The sequence below is a fragment of the Harpia harpyja genome, chromosome 7, assembly GCF_026419915.1.
Source record: "Harpia harpyja isolate bHarHar1 chromosome 7, bHarHar1 primary haplotype, whole genome shotgun sequence".
Taxonomy (NCBI): Eukaryota; Metazoa; Chordata; class Aves; order Accipitriformes; family Accipitridae; genus Harpia; species Harpia harpyja.
The window spans coordinates 57,649,415-57,664,731 of record NC_068946.1 but is presented as its reverse complement, the minus strand read 5'-3'; the positions used below and the strand labels follow the sequence as shown (position 1 = coordinate 57,664,731).

The 15,317-nt window shown below is 39.7% G+C and overlaps 2 protein-coding genes across 17 annotated transcripts in view; one reads left to right on the top strand and one right to left on the bottom strand.

Moving 5' to 3' along the window:
• Positions 1-6,621, top strand: part of WDSUB1 (WD repeat, sterile alpha motif and U-box domain containing 1) — a 32,899-nt gene extending 26,278 nt beyond the window's left edge. For 9 of the 10 annotated variants that reach the window (XM_052793005.1, XM_052793000.1, XM_052793007.1 and 6 more), the window contains 2 exons: positions 2,701-2,841; positions 6,167-6,621. In XM_052793005.1, the coding sequence (XP_052648965.1) occupies positions 2,701-2,841; positions 6,167-6,330 (305 nt within the window). In that variant the 3' untranslated portion in view covers positions 6,331-6,621. The other variant, XM_052793003.1, reaches the window with a different exon arrangement.
• Positions 6,622-6,803: 182 nt separating this feature from the next.
• The window catches only part of TANC1 (tetratricopeptide repeat, ankyrin repeat and coiled-coil containing 1), a 102,983-nt gene continuing 94,469 nt past the window's right edge, over positions 6,804-15,317 (bottom strand). For all 7 annotated transcript variants that reach the window (XM_052792996.1, XM_052792992.1, XM_052792999.1 and 4 more), the window contains 4 exons: positions 14,428-14,519; positions 11,984-12,130; positions 10,324-10,424; positions 6,804-9,440 (listed from right to left, as the gene is read on the bottom strand). In XM_052792996.1, the coding sequence (XP_052648956.1) occupies positions 8,066-9,440; positions 10,324-10,424; positions 11,984-12,130; positions 14,428-14,519 (1,715 nt within the window). In that variant the 3' untranslated portion in view covers positions 6,804-8,065. The remainder of the gene's footprint in view (positions 9,441-10,323; positions 10,425-11,983; positions 12,131-14,427; positions 14,520-15,317) is intronic.

The following is a 15,317-nucleotide window of genomic DNA, read 5'->3' as shown; positions in this document are numbered from 1 at the left end:
AAGGTAATTTTGCACACATGCTATCATAGAATCACAGAATGGTTTGGGTTGGAAGGGACCCTCAAAGTTCATCTAGTTCCAGCTCCCCTGCCATGGGCAGGGACACCTTCCACTAGACCAGGTTGCTCAAAGCCCCATCCAGCCTGACCTTGAACACTGCCAGGGATGGGGCATCCACAACTTCTCTGGGCAAACCTGTCACAGTAAAAAAAATTCTTCCTTGTGTCCAATCTAAACCTACCCTCTTTCCGTTTAAAACCACTGCCCCTTGTCCGGTCACTGCAGGCCCTGGTAAAAAGTCTCTCTCCGTCTATCTTACGATCTCCCTTTATATACTGAAAGGCCGCATTCAGGTCTCCCCAGAGTCGAGTCTTCTCCGGGCTGAACAAACCCAATGCTCTCAGCCTTTCTTCATAGCAGAGGAGTTCCAGCCCCGTGACCATTTTTTTGGCCCTCCTCTGGACCTGCTCTAACAGGTCCATGTCTTTCTTGTACTGAGGACCCCGGAGCTGGACGCAGTGCTCCCTGTGGGGTCTGATGAGACCCGAGCAGAGGGGCAGAATCACCTCCCTCAACCCGCTGGCCACGCTTCTTCTGATGCAACCCACGATACGACTGGATTTCTGGGCTGCAAGCACACAGTGCCGGCTCACACCTCATTTTTCATCTACCAATATTCCCGAGTCCTTCTTCGCAGGGCTGGTCTCAATCCACTCGTCCCCCATTCTGTACTGATACTGGGGATTGTCCTGACCCAGGTGCAGGACCTTGCACTCGGCCTTTTTGAACTTCATGAGTTGGCCCACTCCTCAAGCCTGCCAAGCTCCCTCTGAATGGCATCCCTTCCCTCGAACGAATCAACTGCACCACTCAACTTGCTGTCACCTGCGAACTTGCCAAGGGTGTGCTCAATGCCACCGCCTGTGTCACTGGTGAAGACAGTAAATAGTATTGGTCTAAGTACGGACCCTTGAGGGACACCACTCGTGACTGGACATTGAGCCACTGATTGCGACTCTTTGGACACGGCCAGCCAGCCAACTCCTTATCCTTCTAACAGTCCATCCATCAAATCCATCTAATTTAGAGACAAGGATGTTGTCTTGTACCACGTTAAAGGCCTTACAGAAGTCCAGGTAGATGACATCAACAGATCTTCCCTTGTCCACCAAAGCAGTCATAGAAGGCTACCAGATTAGTCAGGCATGATTTACCCTTTGTGAAGCCGTGTTGGCTGTCTCTAATCACCTCCTTGTCATCCATATGCCTTGACATAGCTTACAGGAGGATCTGTTCCATGTTCTTACAAGGCACAGAGGTGAGGCTGACTGGTCGATAGCTCCCAGGTTCCTCCTTTTTACCATTTTTAAAAATGGGTCAATCAAACTGTAAATCACACTAAGGAATGGAACCGCTACAACTGGCATGTGGTTTTATTCTTGGTGCTGCATGCTTCCATTTTGTAAATTGGCACTCAGTGTTACCACTTACAGTGAAGGTCAATGTATATGTTAATGGTGGCCTGAATTCAAGAAGTAGGAACGTGGATCTTGATCTCGAGTAAGAGAGTCACAAGAACTCATAAGGCCTGGATGCAAAGTCTCAGAACCTCTGTGCGAGTCTAATTTTATGTGTGTTGTGCAGACATGGCTCAAAGGTAGAAGATTAAATATATCCTAGTAACCTTATACTTGGGTGAGTGGTTCTACTTTGTATGCTTTTTCTTCAATTATGCAGTGTGAAGAATGTAAGGAACAGGGGCCAGAACCTCTTAATGGAGTCTCCTGATCCTGCTACAGTGTCAGTGAATTTTGCTGTCCTGTTTGGTGTAATATTCTACTAGAAGAGCAGTTGATGTATACACTTGGGAAGTGAGAAAGGTGGACTTGATGCTGCACAGCGAAAAGCACACTGGAATCCAGACTGCCTGGTGCCTAGGGGCAGTGGTAAACCACTAAGCTGTTACACAGAGGGTTAGAAGTGGAGTAATACCACATCCTTTTCATCTTGTTTTGGGTATTGCTACACCAACAGCAGAGTCCTTCTGTTAAGTGTGCTCAGCCTTAACTGGAATTAGACTTTTGGGGAGATTAAGCAACATCTGAATGCCTCTCTACTGATATGTGACAACTTTAGCACTTTATGTCCATAATGGTGACAAATATGACCCTGTGCCAAACTGCAGGGCAAACCTGGTTCAAGGGTGATGAGTAGTCATTCAGGTGCTTTGGTGGGAGGTAGCCTTCTGTTTGGAGGTGATGATGGCACTTGTGCACTCTTACGCTGTCACACTGTTACTTACGTAGTCCAGTTTCAAGGCAGAAACACTGCTATCTTCCACCCCATCTCAGTTTTATCTGCAGTTAGCTTTGCACATGGGGCAATGTGTGTGATTCTATTATGCATCAACTAAAATGCTGTTCTGCCAGGTCGCCGTGTCTTTGCAGCAATGTTGCACTTGCATGTGTTTTACTGTTTGTTTTCATTACTCCACAGAGTTACTGTTAGCCAGCAGGAGTGACATGCTGTAGTTGGGCTGTTTGTAGTGGCAGCCAGGGGTGTCTGCAGATTTTTCTGTATTAGGTGGGGGTGGTGAGATGGAGCTGTGTCTCCTGTAACACAACTCCTAATTAATGCAAGGCCTAACCTCTTTGCCGTACATGTCTGTGTTGTCCACTTCACATACAATTAACTTTTCAGAGTCTCTAGGCCTGCGCAGTAAAGTCCTCCAGAAAATTGAAGAATTGCGGATGACAACGATCTCTGTTTCTGTTACTATCCCCGATGAGTTCTTGTGCCCTATAACAAGGGAGCTTATGAAGGATCCTGTCATCGCATCAGGTATGTCTTTAAATGGCGTTGACTAAAATGAATTGCTTAAGGGTAAAGATAGGTGTGGGGACACAAAAATCAAATAGCTGTTGCAACAAAATAGAACTGTGGTAAATGTTTAATTTGCCCAATTACATCGCTGATACAGAGAAAAATACTGTTATGTTCCTTCCTTTGTGTGCTTTTGCAAATGTAATTACAAGCCTAATTACAGAGTTATCTCGGTAAGTGCAAAATGGAATTGTGCACCCTGGGGGCGGGGGGGGGACGACCAGAAACCAGGCTCATTACTACTCTTAGCACACCACGTGTATAGCACTTAAAAGTTTGTACAGAATGAGATTCATTTAAATTCAACAAGACCTTGGAACTGAGATATGCAAGGAGCAGAAGATGTTATGTAGTTAAAACATTTTATGAAGAACTAGTGTTTTATAGTTCTGATCTTGGTGGGGGGAGCATATGATCATCAAAAGACCAGTATATTTTTTTATGTTCTGTAAACAGTGACTAATTTCATACAGTTTTGAGGTATCAGGCCAGATTTTTGAGAATTAAAACATTAAAAATATGAAGACATTTGCTAACTGCTAGAGTGGTAAGCACTGCACTTAACAGGGCTTGAGCTTCTAAACAGTAGCAGTAGGGGGACAGCCTTGCATATCCTTTTCTTTATATGATTTTGAAATAAGGATACATAGCTTTAGAGCAGGATAGTTTTGTTGAAAAGTTGAAAATTACTGCCAATTACTGTTCACATGTGTATTACAAAATGAAACAGGTATTTTAAAGAGAAACTGTTGACCTTTTAAAATAAAATGTTCACAGTGTGTGATCAATTATAGTATTTAGTAGCTAATAAATAATGCCCGTGTGCCTCTCAGTATTTGCGTGTTACACTGCTATCCTGAAACATGGGACTCCTCTGCTTTTCCGAACATCGGGTGGGCATATCTGGGAGTTCCTCACACTGCTTTATTTTTATAGAAGTTGATGAATAATAACAGAAATGTTAGCTATTGCAGCAGGAGAAAGGTTGGTTTTTGGCAAGACAGGTGAAGGAAAGTATAGTTCTGTGTTCGTAAACTGCTGTATTCACTAACTAGCTACTTCACTGCCTGACACTGTAGAACTGAAGTTCCTGTAGTATGAACGCGGCTGACTTTAAGATGTGGGCAATTCTGCAGATTCAAATTGGAGGAATTTAGATATTTCTGAGATTAGAAAGTAACTAACTGAAGTGAGCTGGGTATTTTGTTTAGGTTCGTAAGCTAAGTAAGAGTTAAGTAAAACTTTTATGCTTTTGTGCTATGTAGAATTTCAGGAAAACTAAATAGAAGGTAGAATGCCAAACTGCCTGTTTCTTTTACTCAAGTGACCAGCCTAAATAAGATTTTTTTCCATGTTAAGTAAGTGGCCGATATTCAATAAAGGGGAAGGAAATAGAGTGTCACCCTGTGTTAGAGGAGGGGTGGAGGACACAGGTTTGTATTTCATCAGATGGAGGGGTTCCTGGGTGATTGTGCTAATACGTGGCAGGGTGGGGTGGGGTTTATTCCTCTATTTCTGTTCTTCAAGTAGCAGCTTGTTACGGTGCTGACTGGAAGAGCTGAAATCCTGAAACTAGATGGGCGTCGAGGGCCAAGTGCCCAACTCGGGGCTTGGTCGGCCCGCTGAGTGTTCATTGCTGAGTACTGCACAGCAGCAGTCTTTAGTTGTGTTAGCCATTAGATGTTAACGAGCTTTTAGTTCATATTATGGATCTTTCAAACTGAAAAGGAAGTCTTATGTAACGTGCACAATTTATTTTGATGCTTTGCAGTCAGAGAGAGATAGAAACATGAAACTAGCCTGAACTGTTTATATTGATGGTCAGCTATCATTGTCCTTTTTTTTTTTTTTTTTAACTATAAAGCGTTCCTGAGGTGAAAATAATTTTTAAAAAGTTAGTCAAGAACTTTATATCCAGCTAAATGGAAATGATTGTTTAAATTGTGATTAAAATCTAATGGTTTTATTAACCAAAGGCATGCACTAACTTTAACACCAATATGCCTTTTATGTATTTTTTTTTTTGGTAAAGCACAGCTTTTTTTTTGTTTGGTTGGTTTTTTTTTTTGTTTGGCAGGGAGTTCTCCCTCCACCTTAGGCACTTTTTTTTTTTTTAACTAACTAACTGACATGGTGGTTTTATTAACAACTCTGTTTCATCTATAGTAATGGTTCAGTACCCTTTATTTTCCCTCTCCCATTGTCCTTAACTAGCAAATACAAACATTGCAATGTATTTCTCAAAGCACTGGGGTGGGGGGAGAATATTACTTGCAAATGCTTGGTGAGGCTTGACAATGTCTAATATGGTGTCTTCGGAGTAATTTAGAACTAAACATCACAGAGCTAAGCAACTGCAGTTACAGGCAACTTGATGAGCATCACTTGATTTCCTTTAAAGGAACTGAGTAAGCACTGTTGTTTGTTATAAATGCTGATTGTCAATGCAGTTTCCTGGCCAGCCACCTCACTGGTTCAGTGTTTCTTGCTCTGATGATTCCTTTTTACAGCCTTGTAATGAACTTCATCTGTACGGTAGGTAATTCCTTAACCACAAATAAGGACACAGGAAGTCTTTATGTAATTTGGTCCTGTTGTGTACCTTAGTCACCAGTTCATGCATGAACTTGACTTAATCCCTTGACCTCATCAGAGACAATCCCTTGGGTGGGAAAGGGCTAGTTTAGCAAAGGTCTCTCGCTGGCATGCCTCTGCTGCTAACAAACAAACAGACAGACGAGGCAAAATTCCAAGCCAACTGAAATCACTACAGCAGCAAAACATCAGTGTACGTACACACAGAGCCTTTTCTAAAGACATCTCTATTTTGTGTGTCCTTATGGCCATACCTGGCTCTTGGCATGGGGCGGGGAGGGGGGTGTCTTCAGACGCAGCTGCAAGAGTTTTTCAGACAATATGCTGCTTTGAAGTCATCAATGAACCTATGCAGCTGTAACTTATTTGACAAATTTGCAGTGCTTTCTAAAATAGCTTGTACTGGTTAGTTTGCTGAGTACAGTATAATTTAGAAAGGTTGAACCAAATTTTGATCTTAATACTGTTGTATAAAGTTTTACTGTAGTATGTTTAACTATGTAATTTGAAACAAATATGTTTCAGTTTATGGTAAAGCTTTCACAGACCATTTTTCTGTATCTCAGTGTTCCTGTTTGGAAATACTGATCCCCTTACATCCCTTTTAAATTTAAATAGCTACAAGCTGTACAGTATAACAGTGCCCAGGCATCTGTAGCATAAGCTGGTGATGGTGGTTTCTTTGTAGATGGCTACTCCTATGAAAGGGAAGCAATGGAAAACTGGATCAGCACTAGAAGACGATCTAGTCCCATGACGAATCTTCCTCTCCCCTCTCTTATACTTACACCAAATAGGACACTAAAAATGGCTATCAGTCGCTGGCTGGAGACTCAGCAGAAATACAGTTAAACGGCGAAGTTTTGAAGTTGTTTGTTAAAATTAATGGAAATGAAATTGTATGTAGCTAAAGGAAATAACTGTATCAGAAACAATTGGAAAGAAAAAAAATGTGTTTCTGTCTAATCTGTGGCTGTCATTTAAGTGGTTGTTAGAAGGAGAATCTTCACTGTTGGAAGCTCCCAGGGAATTCCCGAAAAACTTTTAAGTTACTGGTAATTTTACTTTGCAGTATATCTGTTTAAGAAATGAAGTATTCACATTCACAGTTTTTCAAATAAAGTTGTCTCAAAATTTTCACTACATTTATGAGTTTTGGTTTTGCCAAGTCAGTCTTTCAGAAGGTAAGAAATAGCAAAGTATATAATCTGTATTCCTTTTTCCAATTTAAAAAACAAAAATGTGTCTTTGTTCGCTATTACTGAACATGGAGTTGGAAAAGTTGGGAGAGAGTTTCTCCTGTAACCATCAGTGACTGCATCTCATCCCACAGGTATATTAATAATCTTTATTTTGTACGGAAAAAAATACAGTAGTGTGCAAAAATAGAACTACAGGACAAGGCTAATATAGGACTTGTACAAAATATCAAAGAAACAGTAAACAATAAATAAGCTAAAGCATAATGATGCAAACTCAAAAAGAATTTGTAAAAATGGGTTCGGCTGTTTACAATGTACATAAAACACTGCATACAAACAAGACGTGAAAAGTGACTGACTATGTAAAGTTGACCACTCCAACCTAATTGCACTCATAGGAATGTCACTACATCTGTTTATTTTCAGGCTGGTTTTGCCAGTATAAAAATCTTATTTCCTCCAAAAAAAACCTTCATGACTTCATCCCATCATGCAACTGTACATACACTTTTCCTCAAACTTTCATCTTCACTCCATCAATTTCTTGGGTTTCCCATAAAAACACTTACTGAACATTTCATTGCTGTACCTTTTTCGCAAATAAACAATAAATCATTCTGCTTTAAGATAGCACCCAAAGGTGATTAGATAAACTATATAAAGTGCGATTATTGTTAATATGCCATAATATTGTGTTCTTCAGTGCAATAACCAATATGGTCAAAGCCTTTCAATACACATGCAAATGTCACTGTTTATTTTACTTGATTTCTTCTAGTTACTAAAATAGTTATATTTACATGTCAAAACATGGCCACTTACTTTTAGTTTACTCATACACAAATTATTTATGCTTCCTAAATGTACATCATGCAACCCAAATTAGATCCCACTAGAAAAGTGATAAAATACTATCATCTTTGATTTTAAAAAAAGCATACATATACAGATCCGAGTATTATGCAGCAGGTATCTTTCTTAACACTGTTTTGAGAAGTAAGTACTTAAGCATTATAGAGGCACAATTATTATGTAAGTAAGTAAGTGGTGAGATGTAATATAACCAAAAGCCAAGATTAAAGCCCTATGGAAAAGGAAAGTATTATTTAATGGTAAAATGTAATGGAAAGGATTTCTCTGCTTGAGGTCCTAGTTTGGTGGATTGGTGATCCTAACCGACTCTTTCTACACAGATTGGCTATTCCAGTTACTGTAACTGTCCTGTGATGGTAGGAACAGTGTAAAGTGGTCGTATCCCATTAAGTACTGGCCAATGCGGACTGCTTACTCAAAACTCACAAGTGACCAGCCAATCAGTATTTTGTATAGAACCCTATGATGTTATGAGCGAAGTTTTACATCCCTGTAAATATACAAAATTGTATTTATACATTTGATTCAATGAATGATCGCTTTGGTTTTGTAGACATGACATGACTTAGATGGCCTTCCTTATTGATGTGAGACTGCTGTTGTTTTGATACAGCATCTGGGTATAAATGCGAAGCTTGTTTAGGTGCTCTGTTGTCTTGACAGTGGGTAGGTATTTGGCACTTAAGCTCCTCGCATTCTTTAGCTTGCATACCATTCTGGTTGCCATCTCCTGGGCCAGCAGCAGTAGAGGAAATTTTAGTTTGGTAGTGTTTGACTGAGAATGGCTCAAAATTTGAGGACTGAATGCCCCCAGAAGCAACAGTTGTTGATAATCCATCCGATGCCTGAGAGTGCCAAGTGCGACTGGATTGAGTATTTTGCTGCTGAAACCTTGCAGTCTTATCCATGATTCCCATAAATGGGGTATTGCGAGGTCTGTGTTCAGCAACAGTACCCTGAACTTGATTAATGTTACTCTCCTTGAGCCGAACGTCTGGGCCTAGCCCCTTAATACTATCTGAAAAACTACTGGCTGAAGTTAAGCTGCTGGTGGAGCTGGCAAGAATCATACTACTGGATGGAGAACTGGAAGAGACACCACTGGTTAGAGGACTTTGCTGCCTTGCTTCGCTGAAATTTGTTTCAGTAGGGGCTGTTAACCTGTCAGCGGTTTTAGACTTACTTGCAAAAGAATGAGAAGAGATATTCTCATTATGCTGTGAATGGGAACACTGGCTGGACATAAACTTCTCACTGTACAGTTCAGAACTAGGACCTGTGGAAACACTTCCGGGTGATAATGTGCTTGTCCCACCCAAATGCTGAATTTTAGAGTGCCGGACTGGCAAGGGACTTTGAGGAAGATGCTGAAAAGATGACTGTGTCTTTGTACTACATTGACTGCTTCCCATTTTTGATCCAGGCTGGATGGAGCTCAGGTGCTGATTGGTTTTTACAATCTGTGCCTGCTTTGTTGGCTGCACGATCAAGCCTGGCTCTCTCAGATATTTGTTGCCTGTTCTGCTTTGAGGGGACACAGATCTAGCTTTCTGCTGAACACCTTCTTGAAGGGTCCTGCTGTATGATGAAGCAGCTAAGGAACACTGCAGCCTTTGTGGAGAGGAAACGGATTCATCAGGGTGTAGCAGTTCATCCTCCCTGTCTTGAAGATTAAAGTTATCATTCACACCTTGTGTAATGCCCTCCTCCTCATTATCAGAGTTGTTAATTTGCTGTAGTAGCTGTGGAGACTGATGCTTCTGTTGCTGTGTTCTCTGGAACTGTTTGCATTCCTCTTCTACTCGAGCCAGTAGACGTTTTATCTCTTGATTGCTAGGACACAGCTGTGTGGCTTCACGTAAGTCAGCAAGAGCAGCAAGTAGCTTTCTGTTTAGGGGAAAAAAAAAAAAAAAAAAAAAAAGGCAAGCAATAGAAACCTGGGGCAAATCTGAGTCTCAGCATTGCCTACCACTAATCCACCTCCACCAATTTCAAAGAAATGTTCTGATTTGTCATCTCCTGCTGCAGGTGGTGACAATGTAAGAATTGGATGTTCTCCAAACCCAGGAAATTCTTTCCTACAGTGAAAGCGCAGCCCCGGGCCTAAGCCCTTCCCCTTGTATCGTAACAGCTTTTTCAGGAAGGCAGCAGAAGTCTGCTGATAACACTAGGAACTGACTCTCTGTCTCATAAGCCTTTTACTGTTACCGTCAGAGTGGGTAACTTGCCGAAGTCTGCTTCATGACCATTTATTATTCTGCTTAGAAAAGACACGGTGAATCAAAAAGGCACCTCTCCCTATACTTCAACTATACCAATGCAGTTTGGTATTTTTCCAGCTTAAAGAGATGGTTCCTCCTCTCTACCCTTGTTTTTGTCTTGAACTGCTAATGATTCAACATATCCTGTCCTATAAAAGCACCCAGTTATTCTTGGTAATAAATAATGCAGCGCTGGAGTTCGGTAGCACACTGCTGAGTCACGTGGAATAGGAGTCCCATTCACTCTTACACTTAAAATAAACCCTCTTCCTATCAGTTTGTTACTTTCTGGACTGCCTAATAATTACCTAAATGAGTATTCAGTATTGATTTTTGGGTTTGGTTGGCTTTAACTGATACAGAGACCTGATACAGATGGAAAGTGCACGAGCAAAATAACTTTTCCTTTGTAAATTCCAAATACAACTAGCGGAACAGGAAAAGAGTTATTGGAAGTGTTAGGAAGTTAAAAAAATCTGTGCAGACAGACGCACAGAATCCAACAGTACCTGCTGTTCCTTTTGGCTCTTGCTCTAGCATAATAGGCTTCGTAAGACTTGGGTTTCAGATCCAATGCTTTGGTAGCAAACTCTTCAGCCATACCAAAGTCCTAACAATTTAAACAAATGTACTCATTATACATTGACAATAAAAGAAAGCTGCATGCTTTTTATTTGTGGTACTGCTTCAAAAGTGCAGACAGCTTATGCAGTATAGAAAGTCACCTTTATCAGTTAGCAAGAGCAGGTATTTTGTGAAAGACTGAGAGCAGACCTCATCTTGCTAACCTTGTCTCTCATGTCTAAGGGAAACTGACTCCAAGGTAGCTAAAAAGCAATGTTAATATAGATACAATACAGTTATTTTCAACCCAAAGATGTTAAAATATAAGAGAATGCATGTTTAACAGGATAAATGACCACCTCACATAGCAAGGCTTTAGAATGTGTTTTGAAAAACGGCTAGTTAAAGACCTAGGAATTTAGAGGAAAACAAGAAAAATCAGGAAATGGTTAGGACTAGTCCAGAGCTTTCTTTGACAAGGTACATGAAATTTTTAGAGAAGAATTGCACTGAACGTAATGTATTTGGTCTTCGTTTAACAAGAACACAGAGTAAGAGTTTAGTAAGTCATTGGTTAAACCAAAGACTGGAATTAACAAAGCAGAACTGAAATGGGGGCAAAGATGGCTATGGGGAAGATGAAGGCAGGAGCAAGTCTAATTTTTATAACAGCCATACACAGCACAGGGCGTGCATGACACTGAATTATCTCGAACATGATGATACAGGAGGTTGGAAAGTATTAACACTAAAAAAACCATCCTGAGATATCATGCAAAAGCAACACAATGAACTTCAGCTTTACATGTAAGGTGATGCACTTCAGGATTAGCAAAATGTAAATGAGAGTTTATCAGCGGGATACGCAAGAAACGTAAGAAACGCACAGGCATGCACACACACGCACTAGTTGGTCAGAGAGCCACTTTTTGCTGTTAGTTTGATGCAACTGAAAAAGCCAGTCTCAGCAAGGAAGGCATCAGGAGAGGTAGTTCTAGCACAGAAAGGAAAGGATTAGTACTGCCGTGCAAAGCACCGGCAGAACTGCCTATGTGAAGTCCTGGACACCTATATTTTGAAATTCTTCAAATGGGAGCAGATGCCAAGAATAACTTGGATGACCAGGGAATTAAGAAGTTACTGTTTGAAAAGAAGGAACTGTCTAAGGTATATTCAGAAAATCAGAAGTCTTTGCTCTGATAGTCATTCAGGTTCTTACCAGCCACCTAATGCGCTGGTGAAGGTACAAAGAAACAACCAGCACATACAATACAGCTGTAGAAGTAGGTTATGCTGTACAATAACAAAGGGTAGTGGTGGTAGCATTTTCCATTTAGTCTTTTAAAAGTACCCAAAACATCCAGCAGTTCATCATTCCAAAATAACTGTATTACATAAGGACAGCTGTAATAGATCCCCCATGGCAACATGCCCTCATCTTACGAGCTGTCCCCATTTGTTGACACAACAAAGCCCAAAATCAGGATACCGTGAAAAGGATTCTAAAATAGCAAAAAACCAAATATCCAAGTACAAACTCAATAACGCAGTAGAAGTCTAAGATTCCCAATACCAGAGAGGCAACAGATTAACAGCAAAACTTACATTTGTTTTTCGGCGACATCGTGATAAATTTAGGTATAACGAAACTCTCAGCTCATTGAATGCTTTCATTTCTTCTCCAAATCCTTCCCTTGGAAACTTCCTCAAGGCATACTGGTAGCGCTGCGCTGCTTCCTTCATCTTACCTTTCTACAAATTTAGGAAACAAAAGGCTTTTCACAAACTCTTAATACTGCAATACTGGTGCAACAAAGCACATTTGTATTTGACATCTACCAACAGGTGCTCTTCACATAGAAAACGCAGAGCCAGATTTTTTAAAAAATAAATACATACAGTACGAATTACACTTGCACACAGACACAGTGAGAGAACTTGCATGTTAACTAGAATTTGTGTTTGTTTCTAAACTCATACCTTTAACGGTATTTCGCCAGGATCATATTTTCATTAATACATACTACTTGTACCAGAAAAATGCATGTATGTACAACTTATGTATGATACAATTCATTATTCATTTCTTTATTTTTTTTAAACAGAGCAGTCAAATATCTGATGATGTAGTTGATTAAAACTCTAAGGCCTAGATGCCTCTAGTAGAGCATAGCCTTAATCAGGAATGGTGTTTTCTTAATCAGGTGGTGATACTGCAGAATAACCTCTGGCAACGGAAGGGGCTGGATGGGAGAGGGAGGAAGAGTCGGTAAAACATTCAAACATGCAGTCCAGCTACTGCCAGATCCACTTAGGAGTCTCAGCTGTGGTTAGCAGGGCGACTGAGTCTGTGAATTTAAAGTAGTCAAAGGTCACTCTCCTACTGCTTAACAGAGGTTGAGTAAGAGAGCTAACCTGACTACCTGAATGATCCACCCATGCACTAGAAATATTCAGACTCTCCAAGAGATGCTTGGAGAACATCTTCACAATAAACAGAAGATTTGAGACAGTTTTGCAAAAACCACTGACATCCTTGTAGCATGATAGAAAAGCAAATCTTATAATTGACAGGTGAAGAGATTTTACGGATATTTTACAAGTTAATTTCTTTTCATAAACAGCGGGTGTTTTTTATCATTTAATTCATCCTAACGCTCAAAGTGGTCAAAATTTACTGCTGAAACTGGCAAGGAAAATACTTAAGGTTTATCTTATTTTATTCAGCTGGAAAGCTGAAAAGTAGTTATTGCATACTGTGAGCACACTCAAATATGCGTTACTCTGCAAAATAACTATCCATTTAAAAACCACTTTGGCAAGTAAATAAATCAAAGTATACTGGAAAAAGTTTAATAAGCTAAATGACGTGCCATAGCTCTAGCAAGTCAATTCAAATTACTATAATAAAATTAAGCACTCTAAAAATAGATACCAGCAGGGAATTCAACCTCTGGTAAAACATATTAGTACCAAGTCCTGCTATGTTACTCTGTGGTCTCAGAGTCCAGGCAGGGTTCAACCTGTGGAGCAACTTGAGGAGAAACTGAAGAAAATGAATTGGTGCTGGTGACATGGTGGCACCTTCTCCCTGAACAACAAGTGAGTTGCATTCAACACACCACCAGAGAAGTGTGACATCCCTGGGAGAGGCTTCCCAGGGATGACAGAACTGCCTTTGTAGCATAAAATCTGTTACCCTTTATGTTGAACGATGTCCCATGCTTAAAGGCACCTGCTTGGATATAAAGCTCTAAACCCATTTCAGGATCAAGAAACTCTATAAATTATCCAGATGTATTCCTAAGACTCCTATACAGAATTTGGGAGAATCTAAGCAGGTCCACCCTGATTCATGATGGCAAAGTCTCATCAAGGGTCTCTCTTCTGTACTATGCAAAGCCATTTGATATAGAATAAAAATCAGAGGTAAGGTGATTTGAGGGCCCTTATAAAAAAATCCCTACAAATTACAAGTATTGTAGCTAGAACAGACTTTAAATTAAGCTTATATAAGCCATTGAGCACTGTGTTGTACTAATGAAATAATGCAGGTGTATCACAGTTTACAAAAATAATTCCAGTCTCTCTTCTGAGCAATATATCACCACTAGTAAAAAGAATGTATCACAAGAGCTGTCGCTTTCCTCATTATATATTTAAATAGCACACAAAAGAACATTATCTTGAAGAAAAGGTATTCCTAAATGTCACTTAATTCAACAAGACACATTCAAATGAGCACCTTACATTCTGAGTTGCTCCTAAGAAGCAACTGACTGCTACAAATGTTCACAGAATGATTTGCTCAACAGAAAGAAAATGTACTTAGCTGTCTTAAAATTTTTATTTATTTATTTTACACAAGAGTTTTCAATTATTCCTTCCCAGGGTTCTCAAGATTTCTTCCGTCTTATTCCCAACATGAGAGGATGTGCAAGAACACATCTTGTTTGAACAGAAAAGGAGGTATAAAGAATTTTAATCTACCTTCAGACAGAAGTCCAATTATAACGTTCTGCTATCAGAAAAAATAAAAATCTACCTACTTTGTACAGTATATTTCCTTCTTCCATCAGTTTCTGCAGCAGAATAAGGAGAATATCGGGTTTTGAGGTGGCCATTGCCCATGCTGCATTTCCTGCAAGTTAAATTTTAAGGATCTCTGACAACAGGGAAGAAAGTATGTTTCTGATACCTATTCACGCTAGAAAGCCTAATCCTACTTAAGTATTCCACCTGCATGGATTATTATTATTATTATTATTATGTGCACATATATTTAAAATACATATATATCCATACATGCCCCCTGCCACCCCACACAGATAACAGCCAGATATTAAATGGTCCGACTCATGTCGCCCCTGGTCTAAAGCCAGTATAGGACAGGATGAAAGTCACGGTAAAGTTCAGGCCTAAATAAGGATCTATATTTGATCATTCTTAGTACCCAAATATAATAAATGATGATTTAAAGGTACTACAGATTCAATAATTATCATGTACACATCTGCACCATCTGCTTGCCTAGTGATGATACATGATTTGCACATGTATTTTTTGCCCACCCTTTGCAAAATGTACGATTCTCTAATTTATTAAAAGAATGTTATTTAAATGTAAAACTTCTTAATTTCAATCATTAGTAGTGTCAGAATTAAGTATCACTAATAGCATAATGAAAATTTTGTTTAAGTATATCATGATAGAATAACCATGTAAAGACTTGACTCCTCCAGATCTCCTCATCAACATACATCAAAGAAAGGAATAGAATAAAATTACTTAAGCATTTCCTCACTTCTGAAGTGAGTCTTGAGTGTCTGCCTTTAAAAGAAAGAGATTGATTTCTCTTGAGTGGGCATCTGCAAACCATAAAACCTGCAAAAATCTAGTATGTATTTCAAGATTTATTTATTTAATGTACTTTACAGAA